Below are 21337 nucleotides of genomic sequence, written 5' to 3' on the forward strand. Positions count from 1 at the left end.
CGCGAGAGGTTTGGGGGGAGCCGGCTCAGAAACGCAGAGAGAGGCAGCGCGCGCGCGCGGGAGTGAGGAGTTGAGAGAGGAGCTGGGATTTCAGAAGAGAAGGGGGGGGGGGGCTTTGTTTTAGGTGGCATTGTAGGAGGAGGGAGGAGAGGCAGCAGGCGTGCTTTTGTCATCACCGTCGCCGTGTCGCCCGCCTTCAGGTGACCGCTGCAAACGAGAGAGGGCGACCTGCAGCGGCAACCAGACGTCGTTGCTTTCAGATCGCCACCGCAGGTAAGGGAGGCGTGCAGACGTTTCTCAACGCTCGCGGAATGGGTCATCATTACTTGAGCACACGAGGCCCATTGCTATGTTGTTACCGCCCGTTCGTCCGGCACACGATGTTCCGACGTTTCTCTCCCCACGTGCTCGGGATGTTTTTTTTATTCGTTTTCAGCATGCTGCGTGAAACGTTGGACATCGTGCCAAACAACACGCGGTACAACGTGTGTACAACGCTTCGGGACAGCGCTACAGCACAATAATCCATAATACAGTGAGGGGAACAAAGTATTTGATCCCCTGCTGATTTTGTACGTTTGCCCACTGACAAAGAAATAATCAGTCTATAATTTTAATGATAGGTTTATTTGAACAGTGAGAGACAGAATAACAACAACAAAATCCAGAAAAACGCATGTCAAAAATGTTATAAATTGATTTGCATTTTAATGAGGGAAATAAGTATTTGACCCCCTCTCAATCAGAAAGATTTCTGGCTCCCAGGTGTCTTTTATACAGGTAACGAGCTGAGATTAGGAGCACACTCTTAAAGGGAGTGCTCCTAATATCAGCTTGTTACCTGTATAAAAGACACCTGTCCACAGAAGCAATCAATCAGATTCCAAACTCTCCACCATGGCCAAGATCAAAGAGCTCTCCAAGGGTGTCAGGGACAAGATTGTAGACCTACACAAGGCTGGAATGGGCTACAAGACCATTGCCAAGCAGCTTAGTGAGAAGGTGACAACAGTTGGTGCGATTATTCACAAATGTAAGAAACACAAAAGAACTGTCAAACTCCCTCGGCCTGGGGATCCATGCAAGATCTCACCTCGTGGAGTTGCAATGATCATGAGAACGGTGAGGAATCAGCCCAGAACTACACGGGAGGATCTTATCAATGATCTCAAGACAGCTGGGACCATAGTCACCAAGAAAAAAATTGCTAACACACTATGCCATGAAGGACTGAAATCCTGCAGCACCCGCAAGGTCCCCCTGCTCAAGAAAGCACATATACATGCCCGTCTGAAGTTTACCAATGAACATCTGAATGATTCAGAGGACAACTGGGTGAAAGTGTTGTGGTCAGATGAGACCAAAATGGAGCTCTTTCGCATCAACTCAACTCGCCGTGTTTGGAGGAGGAGGAATGCTGCCTATGACCCCAAGAACACCATCCCTACCGTCAAACATGGAGGTGGAAACATTATGCTTTGGGGGTGTTTTTCTGCTAAGGGGACAGGACAACTTCACTGCATCAAAGGGACGATGGATGGGGCCATGTACCGTCAAATCTTGGGTGAGAACCTCCTTCCCTCAGCCAGGGCATTGAAAATGGGTCGTGGATGGGTATTCCAGCATGACAATGACCCAAAACACACGGCCACGGCAACTAAGGAGTGGCTCAAGAAGAAGCACATTAAGGTCCTGGAGTGGCCTAGCCAGACTCCAGACCTTAATCCCATAGAAAATCTGTGAAGGGAGCTGAAGATTCGAGTTGCCAAACGTCAGCCTCGAAACCTTAATGACTTGGAGAAGATCTGCAAAGAGGAGTGGGACAAAATCCCTCCTGAGATGTGTGCAAACCTGGTGGCTAACTACAATAATCGTCTGACCTCTGTGATTGCCAACAAGGGTTTTGCCACCAAGTACTAAGTCATGTTTTGCAGAGGGGTCCTCATTAAAATGCAAATCAATTCATAACATTTTTGACATGCGTTTTTCTGGATTTTGTTTTTATTCTGTCTCTCACTGTTCAAATGAACCTACCATTAAAATTATAGACTGATAATTTCTTTGTCAGTGGGCAAACGTACAAAATCAGCAGGGGATCAAATACTTGTTTTCCCTCACTGTACATGTTTTTTGGGATTAGATCGAGATCTAACCCAAAAAAAACCTGTATTATGGATGACATTGGACATGAAAGCCGACGTGCTAAATAGTAGTGCCGTGAGAGTGCTGCATCTGTTGGAAGGGTGTAAATCATAACATTGGTAATGAGAGACTTCCGCGACACGTCGTGTAGAGGGTACTCTTCTTTATTCCACGTAAGGGCACAGCACAGGCCAACATCGGCTTCCTCTCCAAATACACACTTAGCTATTACGTTCTTCAGACCACACACATGGTTGATCACATATCGGGTTCTGCCCGTCCGCTCCCGGTCTCGCCACTTGCTGGCGGCATGCTGGGGAGGGCGGTGGAGCTCCGCAGGAGATCCGCCACGTGGCCGAACGACGGAGAGAGATGACGGCGAATAGCGACGCAGTTCGGACCCAAGACTCCACACACCGACCCCGAGTCGTCCTCCGCCTCCACTTATATTGCTACAGGTGCGGCTAGGCTCCGACTCCGGCAACGCCCTCTCGTGGAACATGCTAGCCGGTTCTCGGAGTTTCTCGGCCGGCCCCGCCCTTCATCTTTGGCCAAGATACCTCTCCCTTTGGGGATTGGATAACGTTTATAGTGGTGCCTGTACCCGTGCTTCCCTTACCAATAGATGTCATTATCTCATTACATCACCCCCTGCCGCCCCCTGTCAGAAAAAAAGTAGTCGTCCCGGCTAATATTCAAGTAACATGTAAGAGCACATACGCGCAGCATAAGATGGACAATAAAAAAGGTGTAAAAGAGGACTCGGGACGTGTGCCTTAAAGAGCGGGACAACACGTGGAACAAATAGCCCGCAATACGAGGGAACACGGCAAGAAGGGGATATATAAGGGGCACGACAGATGAAGGGAACAAAACGCAACAACCCTAGACACTCCGACATTCCCGAGCAACTCCAGAGCAAGGATCAACAGAACCGCAAGCATTTGGACCGAGTCCGCAACACTGGCCCGTCAACGGGGACGGCCTCCTGCTCCCACCGGATCGATCGGGGGCGTGGACTGCAGCACAGGAGGCACAGGAGCAGCAGGCTCAGTAGCAGCAGGCGCATCTTCAATCCTGGCGAGGTCCTGAGCCCCATCCACAGTCACAGGCCCAGATCCTGTGGACGGCACGAAACAGTCCTTCCGACACACGCCCTCCGATCGCACCATCCCCGGCCCGTCGGACAAATCAGATACCGGCAGGCCAATCGTTGGAGATGAAGAGGCGGTACATGGAGGGACAAATGGCTTCAACCGAGAAGGATGGACGAACCAACGGCCCACCCGGATACGCACACATTGCGGCCATTTCACCTCGACCACTTCCACAGGTCCTTGCCAGGGCTTATGTAACTTAGGAGATGTACCGACCAGCACCTGGGGGCAATGCAACCTTGCTTTGTCACCGATGGACCACGGCAACACGTGATCCCGCTTCCCCGCATTATGTTCATTGCGCACCTGTGTTTTGGCGGCGTTAATTCTGGCTGCCTCTCGAGCCGTAGAAATCCGCTGTTTCGAAAATTGCAAATGCTCAGACAATCTAGACTTTTATCCAGTGACAAACCCAATTGGGCATCTATAGGGGGCACATTCTCCCTCCCATACATGAGAAAAAATGGTGAAAACCCCATGGAAGTATGAGGGGCCATCCTCTACGTGGCGAGTACACTCGGCACATAAAAATCCCAATCCGTCTGCCCAGCGTCGACCGCCTGACAGAGCATGGAGGTCAAAGTTCTATTCAAGCGCTCCAACATCCCATCCGTCTGTGGGTGGTATGGCGACGTCTTAATTTTCCTCGTACCCAAAGCATCGCAAACCACACACAGCAATTTAGACGAGAAATTGCGCCCCTGGTCAGTAAACATTGTCTGTCACATAACCGTAAAAAACGCCTCTGCAATGGAGGCCGCCGACTGGTCAGGCAGCTGCCAAGCCATAGGCCATCGGGAAAAAATATTCAACCCCCACTAAAAGAAATGTATTCCCCCGTGGCGTGGCCAGAAAGGGCTCAAGGATATCGAGCGCCACCAATTCGTTGATACGCGAAACCGAAATGGATTGCAGCGGCGGATGGGACCTCCGCTGCAGCGGTTTCCTGTGTGCGCATTCAACACATCCTTGGATCCATCTGGAAACATCGGCTGTCATCCCTGGCAAATAATAGTCACGCTGCAGTGTCAAGAGGGACTTCTGGACACCGAGGTGCAACAGCTTATCCTCGTGCAGCGCGCGAACAAAGTCACACCGGAGAGCGGTGGGGACGACAAGCCGCCAGCGATCCTCTCTCCACATCAAAAGGCCGTCATGACGCGATAGTTTCCCGTGCATTTTCCGCGCGACCCCGCAAGACTCCTAAGGAATCGTCATTCAGCAGCTCGTGCACCTAAGCAGAGTATGCAAGCTGCAACACGCTATCAACCGGCACAACCGGCCCAGCAGGCTCCGAACCAGCAACCACAGTCATAACAGCAGCCGGCTGCAACACAGAGGGTCCATGGACAACGAGGCGATTGAGGCAACAATGTCAAGCACCCTTCCGATATATCACGCGGAACGAGAATTGCTGAAAGATTTCAAGCCAACGCGAAAGTTGGCCAGAAGGTTGTTCGACCTTCAGGGAATACTGGAGGGTCGCGCAATCCGTAAGAACAATGAACTCCCTGCCATAGAGGTAAGGCCTGTATTGTCGGATGAAATAAACAATAATTCCCTCCGAGTGACACAATAACGACGTTCTGCGGGGCAGAGGACACGGCTGCCGTACGCGACCACCTTCTTAACCCCGTTTTTAAATTGAGACAAAACGGCGCCTATGCCTGTGTCACTGGTGTCAGTGTCCAGGATAAATGGCAGGGAGAAATTGGGATACTTGAGGGTGGGCGCGTCAGACAGCTGCTCATGAAGGGCTAAAAACGCAGCCTCTTTCTCCAGACCCCACCGGAACCTTTGATTCTTAGCAGTCAAAGCATGCAAGGGTTTGGCGACCGTAGCAAATTGCGGCACAAACCTATGGTAGTATTACGCAAAGCAAATGAAACTGGGCACATCACCTACACACAGGCCGTTTTATCCAGATCCGTGGCGATGCCCTCAGCGCTAACAATGTGACCCAAATAGTGTACTGAATTTTGCAACAAATTACATTTTGCCGGCTTAAATTTCAGATTGGCTGAGCGCATCCTAGCGAAAACGGAACGCAGATGTCGGAGATGTTCGTCAAAACTGTGGCTGAACATAATAACATCGTCCAAATAAATGAGACAAGAGTCCCACTGCAGGCCAGTCAAGACGAGTTCCATGAGTCGCTGAAAGGTGGCCGGAGCCGGATTCAAGCCCATCGGAAGGCAATTAAGCTGAAGGAGTCCCTGGGGCATGCGGAATGCGGTTTTAGGCTTTGATGAATCGGCACGGGGAAGTTGCCAAAACCCCGAAGACAAATCGAGAGTAGAGAAAACCGCGCACCGGACAAGGCATCCAGGGAGTCGTCCATGCGTGGGAGCAGCTACACGTCGGCCACAGAAACTTTGTTCAACTTACGGAAGTCAACACAAAATCTAAGACTACGGTCCTTCTTTACAAGCATGATGGGCGCTCCCCAAGGGCTATTCGATGGGGAAATAATATCGGCGGCCAACATGTCGTCGACTTATTCTTCCCTACCTTTTGGGTACCGTAGAAACAATTGTTTCCCTTCTACGTGACTTTACCGAAAGAACCAAGAATATGAATCCCTGCAGTCACGAAAGCTTTAAATCAAAATATCATCGACCGTCCGTTGTACACGTTCTTTTTCCACTGGGCTCAAACGGTACACGTTCTGATGAATAAGGCCGGCTTCCCCTGTGTCGATATGGTGATGCAGCAGGGAGGTCTGACCGATATCAAATTCGCTCTTACTGAAAACATCAGAGAATTTGCACAAGAGCAACCTCTAGTCGTTCTGTTGCTCGGAAGACAACTGCGAATTCTCCCGACACAGAGCTTCAGCCCACATCTCATCCATGGCCCCAATGTGGTCAATAGCACCCACAACAGTCTGTGGCGTAACGGCATCATGTTCACAAAACGCGGTGGTGGCGTTAGCCAACACTGTACCCGCCTAGACCACCACTGCAACCGGGCCTACGTTAAGCACTTACAAGAACGGGGCCTGGTCGGAGCGAAGCATCGTCTGTGCACCAACTAGCGCAACGGGGTCAAAAGGACCCCAGTCGTCGAGTCAACACTTTTATTTTCCTTACGATAGCGTAGCGGTACAAGCATCTGGGATCCTGGCGGGATCTCCACCTCAACATCAACAAGGGTTTGTACCGTGCCGCATGCTGCCGAATGTGGTTGCGACGATGGCAAAAAAAAATATTTTTGACCCGACGGCATTTCCAAACAACCCTGGTCAATGAGGATTTTGATGAGCATCCTCTTAAGGAAATCGTTACCCAAAAGGTAGGGAACCACTAGCGACCTCGAGATCAGGACAGGCCCAAGCACAGCCACTTTGCCAATTACGATGCGGGCATCCACCTGGCCAATGATGCCCATGCTCCCACCATTCGCCGCTACACAAGAATTAACAACAGGTCGTATTTGACGAGCCGGAATCGACAACAATTGAAATATAACGTCCGAAATAATGGTAGCCGAGGCTCCCGTGTCCACCATGACACGTACCTCCACTCCCTGCACCGAACCCGACACCGCCGAAGAACCCGCAGTCACCGCGACCACGCGACATGCCATTTTCCTCCACTGTGTCCTCGAGCTAGGCCACCCCTGCGCAACCGAACCCTGGTGCCCGGTGCCAACGTGTGGGTTATGCTGAGAGCGGGCCGGGTGTCTGATGTGTACAGACTCGCCTGTTGGGATTGAGGTTGAGCCGTCGGAGGGGCTGCAGGCGCCGGAGCAGCAGTCGGTGTCGGAGGGCGATTCTGGCATTCCCTCGCGAAGTGCCCCGGCTGGCCGCAGCGGAAACAGGCTAAAGGCGGCCTCTGCGCCACCTAGTCCTTGTGTTGACGTGGTCTCCAGTTCCATCGACTGCTCGCAGCATTCGCTTGTCTCTGATTCCACGGGGGAACCGCAGCAGCGACGTCCCCCACCGAAGATGCATCGTTGGCTGGCACCACCACCATTTTGCTCGGCGACCATCCCTTCTGTTCCCCATCTCGGCTGGGGTCCCCCAGGTGGTTGTACAGCTGACACCAGCTGTACAACCACCGCCCGCAACGAGTCCAGTTGCTCTGTCCCCTCCTCCAGCCGTCTTCGGGCTGCTGGTGTGGAGGCATTGCGTTCGTGCCAACCGTCTCCAGCGCAGCGACCTCTTCCACCGTGGTTTCCATAACCGGGACCACGGCTCCCGGGGCCGGCAGGTCTTGGGTACCATTTTCATCATCGTCGTCGGAAGACACCATAGGTCGGTTACGCTTCTTCTGATGTTTAGACATCTTCTGTCAACTACATTCCTTGTTTTTAGCCACTTCTGACTCCAATATAATGAGCGACTTCCGTGACACGTTGTGTAGAGGGTACTCTTCTTTATTCCACGTACAGGCACAGCACAGGCCAACGTTATCGGCTTCCTCTCCAAGTACACACTTAGATATTAACGTTCTATAGACTACACACACGGTTGATCACACGGTGGGTCCCGCCCGTCTGCTCCCGGTGTCGCCGATGGCTGACGGTGTGCCGGGGAGGGCGGTGGAGCTCCGCAGGAGATCCGGCACGTGGCCGAACGACGGAGAGAGATGACGGCGAGCAGCAACTCCACAAACCGACCCCGAGTCCTCCTCTGCCTCCGCTTATATTGCCGCAGGCGCGGCTAGGCTCCGCCTCCAGCCACGCCCTCCCGTGGAACTTTCTAGCCGGTTCTCGGAGTTTCTCGGCCGGCCCCGCCCTTCACCTTTCGCCCAGATACCTCCTTTCTTTGGGGATTGGATAATGTTTATAGTGGTGCTTGTACCCGTGCTTCCCTTTTCCAACCAGTAGATGTCACTATCTCATTACACATTTATACTGCAGGAGACATCCGATGAGTTATGAAGCTCTTTTTCCCACAGATGTCCAGTAGCGGCGGGCTCATAAAGTTACAATAACAAATAGTAGAAAAACACGATAGAAAGCCAAAGTATAGCAAAGTAAACAAATTACACAGAAGAAAAACACTTTTTTTATCTTACCAGGCAAAGCCCACTGAGCTATTCGCTTCTTATTTCAGGAGCCACCTGGCGACAATTGACAGCTTGGCGAAGTGCCGTTGAAATGTATAGCAGCCGAATAATCTAAATTCACTAAACACGTGTTTTTAAACGTGGAGGGGAAAAACCCGGAGGATCCGGAGAGAGAAAAAAAATCCACACAGCAGCTGCTGGGACAGACTGACGGGATTCACCGCTTACCAGGCAGGCGGGGGGCAGGTGGGGGGATACTCGAGAGATACATTCACAATCGCAAGAGTAATTAAAACGCGCACCCCCTCCCCTTCACCCCCCACCCACCCCCTGGGCCAGGTGTTCGATCACAAGAAGTTATCGGCGCCTTGGATTTAATTGTGGCGCGGCTGGCTCGCTGCGCTTAGTGTCCATCTCACGTTGACCTCCGCCGAGGCCCTCATTAATCACGGGGACACGGCGCGCACAGCACACACGGGCAGAGTAATCGCTGACCTTTGGCCGCACGTTCAATCGGGGCTCCCTATTGTGGCTTCGCTTGGACAGGTTTTTATTTTTATTTTCCCACGTCATCCGTCTCCCAGTTTCCCCCTTGCTTTTATTCCCCGTGATTAATGCAGCTGGATGTGATTTTCCCACGCGTGACCACAAGTCTCTCGGACAGGAGACCTGGGAAAGTAAAAACTTGAAGGACACTGAAACAAGCACTGTACGTGTCGTTGGAAGATGAAGGTCACTCTGTCAACTGTTACCCAAAGGATTTAGATAGCGTCCGCAAGCATTGTTAAGGGCCGTATCCATCTGCACACATCCATGTTGACTGTGGGGAATAACACAGAGTACCAGGGTATATCTTAAATAAATCAAAACCATTTGCCAAATGACTGAGAGAGGAAGGCCTCACTATGCCGTCTCAGCCACGAGGGTTATTTGACCATACTTCACCATGCTGGTCAGTGTGGGTTGGTGGATGGCGAGGAGATTTGGATCTGTTAAGATATCACTCTCCACCGATGTTAACCACGACCAGGAATTTAATCCAAGCTAGCCGGGTTCATAGTGCAGTACGCTCATCGCTGTTCCACCGCTGCGCACCATGAGCATTATTAATGTCTGTTGCATATTCGTCACAGTACCTGTGCGTAAGTGTGCCCATGAGGGACGGTGACGCGGCCCAGCGGTAGCGTGTTCGCTCCTTTGTTGCAGAGGATTGTGGTTAGCGCCCCGGTGGCCGCCCTGGTTAATGCTGCGTTGTGAATTAACAGTGTGCAATACTTAGCGCCCGTTTGTTTCTCAGTGAACGTTACAGATTCCCTGATGTCATTCCAAACGAGTAGGCCATTGTGTGCTGACATCACGGTCCAAAGTTACTCACAAATAACTTTTTTTTATTACACACAGCAGCAATCATCGCACCCTACTGGCAGACTCATGCCCATTTGCCAGCCAGGTGTTGTGTCACGTTGTACCCACAGGGATAGCTGCCACTGGGGGTGCCCTTTCAAATGTTTTGAAATGAGATGTGAAGTGTTGTGAGACATCCCCAGCGTATAGGAGCAGTTCTAACATTTTTTCAATCATATTTTAACAATTTTTGTAATTAACACTACCTTACATATTTTGTTATATATAGCAGTATTAATTACAAATGTGCAAAAGCTTTATTGATGGATTTTATTACGTTGTTTTATTACGTTGTAACATCAGGAATTCATTTTACTGAATCTGCCTATTGCCCATGTCGCCAACTCTGCATATATTTTCATATCCGCCATTCCACATCCAGTATACCTTTCTCTTGGATGTGGCTACAAATAACGCACCACCTACTAAGGCCGATCAGAATACAGTCCCTGTGCACCATTCGTAAACGCGGCCCCTTGATGTTTTCTGTTAACGCTCATGATCATTATTATCCTCTTTGGTTCTTTCGGTAAAGTCACGTAGAAAGAAAATAATAATAGAATACGACGTTTCGATTGCAACACAAGCAACCATCATCAGGTAAGAATGAATGAGAAAACAAACCTAGTAAACTTAGAAATACAATGCAATACAACACAGAGAGTCGGCTAACACAACAGCCAACACCCTACCTGGTTGGTTACGTTCTTCCAAAGATTGCTAAATTTGAGAGAGAGAGAAAACACAGACACGGGGACACACAGACAGACACAGGCAGAGAGAGACAACACAGAGACACACAGAGAGAGAGACACACACATAGACAAACAGAGAGACAACGCCTCTGTGTCGAGGCCTTAAATAGAGAGAGAGAGAGGGGGGGGGGCAGAAAGAGAGAGGGGGGGGGGATTGGGGTAGAGAACAATGAGAGAGTTGTGTGGAATTCCTGCCCATAGCAGCCGGAGGAGAGACAATGAACTTATAAACAAATAAGCACGGCAACATTTAGAGAGAGAAATAGGAAGTTTGAGAATTCTTTTTGGTAAAATTAGGAAGTGTCTATGTTTCTCCGTGTCTGTGTTTTGTCTCTCTCTCAAATTTAGCAATCTTTATGAAGAACGTAATCAACCAGGTAGGTTGTTGACTGTTGTGTTAGCCGACTCTCTGCGTTGTATTGCATTATATTTCTAAGTTTACTTGTTTTTTCTAATTCATTCTTACCTGATGATGGTTGCTTGTGTTGCAATCGAAACGTCGTATTCTATTATTATTGATTTTCTTTCTACGTGACTTTACCGAAAGAACCAAAGAGTAATTCCTGCAGTCACGGAAGCTTCTAATCATTATTATAGTTACCGTATTACCATCGTCATGATTCTCCTCGATGCTACGTGCTCCTTTGCTGTCCGGCCTAGGGGTGGCGCCATGTGTGGCACCATGCAGAGTCAGCAGGTCACGATGCTGCTGATGGTGGGCTCCGCCGCTTTCCTGGAGACCGTCCTCTCCACCGCCCTCTACCCCTTCTTCCCCCAGGAGGTGGGTGCCCTCAGCTCGACACCGCACGAGCGCAGCTGCAGGCACCACGGCCGTCCACGTTTGCCTTCTCCGTCCCTTCTCTCTCTCTCTTTTTTTTATTTGAGCTTTTCATTTTTTTTAAGGGCTGGCCAAACACACCCCAAATATACAAGAGCACAGAGCTTTTGGTGCAATTGTTGGCATCGGTTCTGAATGCTTCCCCACTCACCTCATGTTTTTTTTTTTTACCACAACTCCGTGTGAGCACTGTGCGCGTTCCTTAGTTGCCTCCTCATGTTGGTAACGGAGGAGTGGCTGACGAACTACCGCCGTGGTGAAGTTAATTCCCTCACTCACATCGCCACGGTGGTGAGATGTTAACTACCTTGCCTGGCATATAAGAGGTCGTGGGTTCGATCCCGACCCTTACGCCTGCTGTATATTTGGAGTTTGTGCGTCTCTTTCACCGTGAACGCGTGGATATTTCTCTGGGTCCTCCGGTTTTTCCTTCCACATTTAGAAACAACATCACGCGTTTAGAGTATTTGGCTGCTATATATTTCCACACGGTGAGCCACTTTGTTGAGCATTTTTTTTTGTGGCCAGGTCGCTTCTGAAAATGAGCTACAGAGGTCAGTGGGCCTTTTCTGGTAAAATAAAAATATTTGTAATTGTTTAGTTTTTTAATTAGTTTTCTTTCAAGAGGGCTCTTCTTGGGATGTTTAACCAAGTATTTTTGTATTCTTAGTTCTTTCGGTAAAGTCACGTTGAAGGGAAACAATAAAATAATAAGATATATATAAAACAATAATAAAATATATAAAACAATAATATATTTTATTATTTTATTGTTTCCCTTCAATGTGACTTTACCGAAAGAACTAAGAATATGAATTACTGCAGTCACGAAAGCTTTAAATCAAAATTCAAGTATTTTTGGGTGCTCTCTACATATGTGAGGAACCTTGAGTGCCCGTAAGAACGAGTAGGTCATTGTGTGCTGACATCATGGGCCACATTTGTAAAATTTGGCAAATTCGCTTCTGAATAAAGAGCTGTATAGTTCAATGGGCCTTCTGTGGTAAAATAAAAAAAAAGCTTTTAATCAAGTTTAATGGGTTTATTTGAGTCTATGTGTGTCCTTGAGTCTCTTTGAGTCTATGGCTCTCCATGTGAGTCTTTTATTCTCCATGCAAATCTGTGAGTCTCCCCCATAAGTAAGGGATGTACGCCATCACGTAGTCATGACGACGACAAAGTTCAATCCCTCGCTCACGTCACCCACACAGAAGTAAGAATGTCAGAATCTGAATATTTATTTATGCTATGGGAATCCGATGAGCTTATGAAGTTATTTTTCACAGATGGTGAGTATTTCACTGATTCTAAGCTTTCCTGACTGCAGGAATTACTCTTTGGTTCCTTCAGTAAAGCCACGTAGAAAATAAGATCAAATAATAATAGAATACGACGTTTCGGTTGCAACACACACAGAGACTCACCGCTCGGTGTGTCTTTTTGTGTGTCTCTCTCTGCATGTGTGTCTGCCTATGCTGTTCCCGTGTCTGTTTTATCATTCATTCTTACCTGATGATGGTTGCTTGCGTTGCAACCGAAACGTTGTATTTTATTATTTGATTTGATTTTCTACGTGACTTTACCGAAAGAACCAAAGAGTATTTCCCTGATGTTTGATGGAGCGCCGGACGCGTCACCCGGCTGCGCGTGCGTGCGTGCGCGTGTGTGTCTTCTGCAGGCCGAAAAAAAGGGGGCGAACGTGACCATCGTGGGCATCATCTACGGATGCTTCTCCGTCACGCAACTCCTCTCATCGCTGCTCATCGGGAAACTGGTGAGGGCGGCACGGTGCCAATCTCTTAGAGTGACACGTGCACACTTAGGGCGCACACGCGCGCGCACTGAGGGCAGACACAGGTATAAGATTCGCTCGCTCTCATGAAGAGAAAACGACTTCGAGGCGCGTGGAACCACGAACAAGCAGGAAGACAGCCACGCGATGAGCCGGCGCCAACAATTGCCCAAGTTCTGCGGTCCTCTATATATATTGGCATTACCGGCCAATTCATTAGTGTTTACATGTGGGGGGAAACTGGAGCACATGGAGAAAACGCACGCACGTTGGAGGAAACACTCCCATACAGACAGAACAGCTGGAGTCTATATTTTTGCTAGACTGCCTCCTTCTGGCAAAGCAGGGTTATAGACCTTTGGTGCAATCCACTGACCCTCACCCTCCACACTGCTGGATGGATTACAGGCGTGCGCTACCACCACCCGGATAAATATTTGTTTTTGTTTGGAGAGACCAAACAACGTAATCAAAGACGGATATTGAAAATTACAAACTAAACTATTTTTCTTTTTACACGGTAAGGCCCACTGAGCTATCGAGCTCTTTGTCAGAAGTGACCTGGCTATCACGAATGATAGCTCAGCGAAGTTGCTTATCACGTGGAAATTTATTGCAGCCAAATACTCTCAGCGCATGTTGATTCAAAATGTGGAGGGAAAAATCAGAGGACCTGGAGAAAAATCCACGCGACCACGGGGAGAGAGACATTGCAAACTCCAAATATACAGCAGCAGGCATCAGGGTCGGGATCGAACCTAGGACGAGGTGGTGAACATTTCGCCACCGCGTTCGCCCGATTGGATGATCGTTAAGGCGCGTGTCCACTTGGCCAATGAGACGTCACCGCGCATGAATCACAGCGGTGGGAGCCTTGCTTCTTGTAAGTCCCCGTCTTGAGATAAAAGCCAATCGCGACCTCCCCTGGCCACCCTCCCTCCCCTTCCTCACATCCTGCGTAAACAATACCGCGTCTCTCGGTGCTTTATGACCTTTAGACGTTTTAATTGATTTGTTTATTGGGGGTCTCCTGGCCGTACGATCCCGTACACAATGTCCTGCGGCACGCACGCACACAGGCAGGCACGCACGCCCATACTGCGACCCCGCACAACATTTCCTGTTTGGCCCCTTTTTCCCTTGAACCACGTTTGCATTGCCTGTGAAGTCTGTGCCTGGCCCAATACACATCAACCTCGGCACACGGCCCAAAGGAAATTGAGCGAGACGCGAAGGCATTATTGACTCCCGTAGATCAAGGTCGCTGGCCAACAAGCGAGGAATCAATGTGACATTCGTAATGTGAAAGCGCTGCTGCTGCCACCCCAGCAACACTGATGTGTGTTTGATGAAGTTGGGGTGTTGATGGGGTGGTCGGGTGGCGCCCCAAGCCTTTAGCGAAACTTGGAATGTGCTGGCTTAAACTTTGTCTCGCCTCATGCTCGAACCATGTTATGGGCAAAGGGATGGGTTACCTGAGCAGTGGGCGGGGTTACCTGGGCAGTGGGCGGTGTTTACATGAGCAGTGGGCGGGGTATACATGAGCAGTGGGCGGGGTTATCTGAGCAGTGGGCGGGGTTTACATGAGCAGTGGGCAGGGTTACCTGAGCAGTGGGCGGGGTTACATGAGCAGTGGGCAGGGTTTACATGAGCAGTGGGCGGGGCTACCTAAGCAGTGGGCGGGGTTTACATGAGCAGCGGGCAGGGTTACCTGACCATGGGGCTAATGTGATATAAATCACCGTTTGAAATTAAGCGGGCCCACGAGAGAGAGGGGCTGCCAGCTCGCCACGCCTTTCGGTTGAGCCTCACAGAAACGCGGTGGCTTTCAGACTTGGGTTGCAGTGCGACCGTTTGTGAACGGCAACGGGGATGCGAGCCGTTTGTATGCATGTTGAACGTCTTTCACACCGTACATAGCCAACCGCTTACCCATGCCACGTGCCGATGTCTGTCCCAGGTGCCATGCGTGGGAGCCAAGGTGCTGTTCATCACGGGGGTCCTCATCTCGGGCGTGTGCACCGTGATGTTCGGGTAACGACCGCGTACTGACTCCACCTACGCTCTCACCCCAACACGTTGCATTTGCGACCCCCGCATTTGTGGACGTTTGACGTCCATCGCTGTGCCTTGGCTCGCACACTGTGTGCACGTCTTTTCGTCCACTGTTTTGGGAGGTTGGGGTTGGTGGATCATGTGCGTGAGTCACCCGTTCCATAGATGCCAGGAGAACAAGCTATTTTTCATGGGTTCTGAATGAATATGGTGGAAGAGTAGGCCAACTATCCCCTAAAGGGGCCCACTTGAGCTACTCTGAGTGGTAGCCTCTCCTCTAACGGTGGTGTGAGAAAGTCTTTACCTGAATGTATGTTGAACTTCTTTCGTACCGTACATAGCCAACCATGCTAATCGGAGGTGCTGGGAAAGGACAACAAACTAAACTCATAAAGAAGTTCTGAAGAATTTAGCTTTCAAATGTACGAATTCCTCCCACATGTAAAACACTCAACCAAGAATTGGACAAATATCACAATGCATGAGCCTCTTTAGAACGTTCTAAGACTCAGAGAGGCATCCCTGGATAAATAAATAAAGACCATTGTTACGAGCTGAACTCAGACACGCTCTTTTTCAGTATCATGGCATCGTCCGTGTACCTCGCAATCGTCTAGACATTCAGACACGCGTTTAAATTATTCATGCTTTGCGCGAGATCACTCCAGTTGCATGTGTGAGAGGAACACGTCGCTGGGTTTGAAATCCATGTCACGACCGCGCTCGTATCAATTGTTGATAACGGTTGGGAGATGCAAGTTGGGTACATTTGGTACCGCGAAAACTACTGTCCACCGAAATAACTGTTCATCGAATTCACTTATAAGTTTAAAAACAAGTAAAAATCACTGAGTCTGCAAGAGAGCTGTTTCCACTGCCAAAACAGAAAGCATAATTTAAGCAAAGCCAGTCGAGGTCGAAATGCTCATAAATGTGAGTGGCTGATTTGGCTGAGGAAAGCTCAGCCCCACTTACGAGCGCTCGGATTGGCCGAACTTAGCGCCACCGCGTGCATCGCGTGAACGTACCGTTAGTCAAAATGTTAACGTGAGTCGAAACCCAAGGGGGTCCTATGGGAGGCGAAACGTTAACCGAAAAAAAAACTTTAACCGACGATGTCACTGTTAACCGGGGGACTTCTGTAATTTGAGTATCGAGTAAAAAATAAAATATTCTCCCTGCGAGAAAAAGCTCCGGGTTGCACCCATTATGTCCGTCGAGCCAGCGGTGCAACGTTGACCGTGATCCACCGCATAACGCTCCGAAGCATGGACAATAGGGGCAGGAGGAGGTGACGCTCGCAAATCCCACGCACGTGCGGCTTCCGCGCGGCTTCCGCGTGGCTGCACGAGGTGATTGCAAACCAGCGGCACGGATCACCTCCATTGACCCCTTCCCAGATCAGACCCACGGTGTATCGCGCGGGTATCATTGCGCTGTCGGTGGTGCACCCGCGCCGCATTACCGGCAGCCTCGTACAGGCTGTATTGTCGCTCGGCGTGCACGTGATGGGGAATAGAGCAATGAGACGAGCAACTGCTGATGGCGCAGAGGTGCGTTCAGGCATATCCGGAGGGATATGGGGCCTCAGTATATATTCGCGCTGTGAAAATTTGTTTCGTATTTTATTCGATTTTACCGGTAACAGCGTTGAATAAAACAGTGAAAAAATGGTACGAAAATTGGTTACCGGTTTGCCGCACATGTCTAATACACGCCACGGTGGTGAGATGAAAACTTCCTGGTCTGGTATACAGAAGGTTGTGGGTTCGATCCCGACCCAAACAATGCCTTATATTTGGAGATTGCATGTTCTACCCGTGGTCGTGTGGATTTTTCTCCGGGTCCTCCAGTTTTTCCTTCCACATTTTGAATCAACGTCTCGCGTTTAGAATACTTGGCTGCTCCACCATTTCTACGCGATAAGCCACTTAGTTGAGCTAATACTTGAGGCCAGGTTGCTTCTGAAAAACATCTATATAGCTCAGTAGGTCTTACCTGATAAGATAAAAAAAATAGTTTAGTATTTTTGCTTTGTTTCAGTTTTATAGTTTTTTTTTATAATTTATAATTAACAATACATTTGTACCTTTTTAGCCGAGTCAGTGGGAGGGGATGCTGCTGCCATGGTATAATGGTGAATGCTCTGCAACTGCAATCCAGAGGTTGTCACCGATTCGGTTCCATCTCCCCGGCGTGGAAATTAAAAACAATGGGGCCGAGTATTTTTTTTTCAAATCCCCGCCTCCTCTGTCCTCCCAGCAGTGTAAATGGGTTCACCACAGTTAGATGATCGGCAGATCTGCACGTGGTGGGGTAAAGTGTGCGTACGCTCATCTTATCCAAGACGTGTTATTTGCGCGGAAGAATAGGCCAAAGACCCTCTAGAGCTCCCTCGTGCATGAGCAAGCAATTACAGGGCCACGCCTTTAACAAGTGAACCACGCGTTGACTTGCTCAAGCCATGCAGTTTCTACGTTCGTGCACAGTGCCAACAAGCGGTGCTTCCATTACTCACATTCCACTGGACATGGTTACAGGCTCCTGACTTTCAGAACCGGTAACCATTTCCATAATCGGCTACCTGTTCACCGGTTGTTGTTGTTGTTTAATATTCCCCAGTACACACGGCGTTGCCGGGGGACCCCCGATCCCTTCCCATGTAAATGTCGCACCTCTGGTTAGCACGGTAGGCTACGTACGGTGCAAAAGAAGTTGAACGTACATACATTTTAAAATTAACATTTTTTTCTTCTTCTGGGTTTTCCACCTCGGCGTGGGGCCCCCGTCCTGGTGCTGCTCCCTCCTCTCACTCGTCAGGCCTGGGTGCATGCTGTGCCAGTTAGAAGTCATGCAGACTTCTAGCTGGGGGGTGAGATTCAGCATTGCCTGGTTTGTGCAGTGTCTGAAGGTGCCTGGTTCAGTCGTTCAAACGAGCGCGGCCGGGTGGCGCTCATTTCTGTCCTACAGCCCTGAGCTAATTGGCGAAGGATTCCACATTTCTGAGGGTATTGGCCGGTTAATGTGGAGGACAGCCACTTGCCTTCTCACAGAGAGTGCAGCTTGTGTTCGTATGTATGTAGAACTTATTTTCGCAATTGTACGTAGCCAACCGTGCTAATTCCGAGGTGTGGGAGGTTTTTCCCACGTATAAAATCACTTATGAATACATTTGGAAAACCCCAGTTGCGTAATTATCTTTAAAAAAATATTCCTTGGATATTGTGAAGGCTTTCCCCGGATAAATGTCGTTATTATTATAGCCCCTTAGTGTAATGTCGAAACTCTTAAGCCATCGCGCTGGCGTTTCTTGCAAATGACCGAGTCAGCCCCTGATTGTAAAGGACCGTGACAAACTGTTAAGACGGAGGAGAAACTGATTTTTCAGTGAGAGTTTTGAATTTCACAATGGTTGGATCGCAGTTCTGCGTGGGGAGGGGGGGATGTTTGCCGCTATTGTATGTGCGTTTCATCTCACGTACAGGATGAACTGAGAAAGGAAACTCATTATTGGATGTCCTAATGCATTTTGGGTATTAAAATAATGAACAGGTAAAGATATGTTTCACCAATTAGGTATAATATAAATACAGTAGTAGTAATAATAATAATCTGTTTGGTCCATCAACTCATACACCTTTGGGGACCAGTATTCCAATGTTTTCCAGCAGAATTTGTTTAAGCAGGCAAACTCTGCACTGGTTTTAACATTCGGAATCTCAGCAAGGGGTTTGACCAGTTACTCCAATCCCGCTGGCTTGTCGGACGTCATAGGCCAGAGCCCTCCGCCATTAGCCACCATGCGGTTCATTCAGTGCAGTACAGCAACATTGCACAAATATACGTAACATTTGTGTTAGATTTTATGTACAGTACACGCATTGCAAACAGTAAAAATACATACGAGCGTCTGAGCTCGCCTCTCAGAGCAGACCAGTGTAATGACGATCGGCTGTAAATTATTACCGTAGGACGAATATATGACTGTGGGGCCGTCCATAAATTAAACATGCTTCAAATCGCTTTAAACTATTGTCATTGTAGTGCGTATTTAATGTGGTGCTGCACTCTGATGTTGTAGGAGAAAACATTGATTAAAAAGTCTATTTAATTCAGTAGAACGTGTTGTCTATATTTATTTAAAGTTGCGCATTTTTACGTGACGTCACATTTCTCAAACCCTCCCTCGTCACACATCGTCACAAATATCTGACGCCCCCCCCACCCCACCCACTAGGTGCGTGACGTCATTTATGGACGGCCCCCGTAGCAAATTAGGGTTCATACCGAGTAGACATGCCAACGTTGAACCAACGTTGCCATTTGGTCGGAGCCATTATGCCAACGTCACAACCTTCCACGTTTGCCGGGCAAGTCCTCAGTTGTGAGATCTCTGCTTGGCCTGCGGTGCCAAGCGATGAGCTGCGCTCCGTCGTTTCACGATGCCTGGTGGTGAGATGGTGACGCATCACACATCACCAATCCAGGCGGGGTGACGGTCGGAGCGTAATTATCGCAGCATTGCAGTGACGAGCGTTTTAATTCGAGTTCTGCACGTGCGCATTAGGTGAATTCATTAAGTGGGGGGATGGGGGGTGGGGTGGCACTTTAACAAATGCCATCGGATTCATTGACATTAGGCAAATGTCCTCGTATGCACCTGGCAGAAGATGCGGTGGGGTGGGGCGCGGGGGGGGGGTATTCAGGAGTTTTGTTTGTTTAAAGATGATAATGATGATAGTAACCCTGAACCTTTTAAGCTTGCGAGATGCTCTGAGTTTGACATTAATTGACACTCGTCGATGATGAGTGTCGGTGCGCCCGTAACGCCATGCGGCGGAGGCCCCCACCACGTGACCTCTTAGTGGGAGCCTCCCTTGACGCTCGCCCCCCAGTTTGGTGAAGCGATTCGCTGCGGCTCGAGTGCCCGGGGCCAGAAAAAAAATACTTTGAGGGCTCCCATTTACACCAAGCGTGCAGAACCGTGTATATGATTTCTGTCTCAATCAGAGATCACAGATTAATCTGAATTCTGTCTCAATCACCTATCACAGATGAATCTGATTTCTGTCTCAATCACAGATCACAGATTAATCTGAATTCTGTCTCAATCAGAGATCACATATTAATCTGATTTCTGTCTCAATCACCGATCACAGATTAATCTGATTTCTGTCTCAATCACAGATCACAGATGAATCTGAATTCTGTCTCCATGACCAATCACAGATTAATCTGATTTCTGTCTCAATCAGAGATCATAGATTAATCTGATTTGTCTCAATCACCGATCACAGATCAATCTGATTTCTGTCTCAATCAGAGATCACAGATTGATCTAAATTCTGTCTCAATCACCGATCACAGATTAATCTGATTTCTGTCTCAATCACAGATCACAGATGAATCTGAATTCTGTCTCCATCACCAATCACAGATTAATCTGATTTCTCTCTCAATCACCGATCACGGATTAATCTGATTTCTGTCTCAATCACAGATCACAGATGAATCTGATTTCTGTCTGAATCACAGATTAATCTGAATTCTGTCTCAATCACAGATCACAGATTAATCTGATTTGTCTCCATCACAGATGAATCTGATTTCTGTCTCTATCACAGATCACAGATGAATCTGATTTCTGTCTCAATCACAGATCACAGATGAATCTGAATTCTGTCTCCATCACAGATCACAGATGTATCTGAATTCTGTCTCCATCACAGATCACAGATTAATCTGATTTCTGCCTCCATCACAGATCACAGATTAATCTGATGTCAATCTGATCAACGGTCACAACGCTCGCTTTACCATGTCATACACACCCAATTCTCTCTCTCTCTCTTTCTCGATCTCTTTGCCGTTCTACTCAGTGCCGTGGGGTTTCCGTGACCTCGATGATGAAACTCATGCCGTCTCTGCGATGTTCAGCTTTTCTGTGACACTGCTACCGATTACATTTACAATAACTCGCTGTCCATCTGTCTGTATCACTTGCTTCCCCCCCCCCCCCCCGCCTGATTCCGAATGTATCGAATATGAACAGTTTCTCACGCCTGGTTACGTGTCAGATAGACTTCAGGGTTTCCTCGTGCATTTTTACTGGGAGTGCACTGTCTTTTATCCTTCATCGCTATTTAGAAGCAAACATTTAGTCCATTCTCCTTGCTATC

At 48.8% G+C, this 21337-nt stretch overlaps 1 protein-coding gene across 4 annotated transcripts in view; it reads left to right on the forward strand.

Annotated features, from left to right (window-relative positions):
• The window catches only part of LOC116941543 (MFS-type transporter SLC18B1-like), a 104086-nt gene that overhangs the window by 13237 nt on the left and 69512 nt on the right, over positions 1-21337 (forward strand). For 3 of the 4 annotated variants that reach the window (XR_012941551.1, XM_032952697.2, XM_076066635.1), the window contains exons 2-5: positions 201-273; positions 11134-11254; positions 12990-13085; positions 15064-15137. Coding sequence is in view for 3 of the 4 variants with exons in the window: in XM_032952697.2 (XP_032808588.1) it covers positions 11144-11254; positions 12990-13085; positions 15064-15137 (281 nt within the window). In the remaining variant the exon portion in view is untranslated. The remainder of the gene's footprint in view (positions 1-200; positions 274-11133; positions 11255-12989; positions 13086-15063; positions 15138-21337) is intronic. The other variant, XM_076066634.1, reaches the window with a different exon arrangement.

The sequence above is a fragment of the Petromyzon marinus genome, chromosome 12, assembly GCF_048934315.1.
Source record: "Petromyzon marinus isolate PM22_M1 ecotype Great Lakes invasive population chromosome 12, UKy_Petmar_22M1.pri1.0, whole genome shotgun sequence".
In the NCBI taxonomy this organism is placed as follows: Eukaryota; Metazoa; Chordata; class Hyperoartia; order Petromyzontiformes; family Petromyzontidae; genus Petromyzon; species Petromyzon marinus.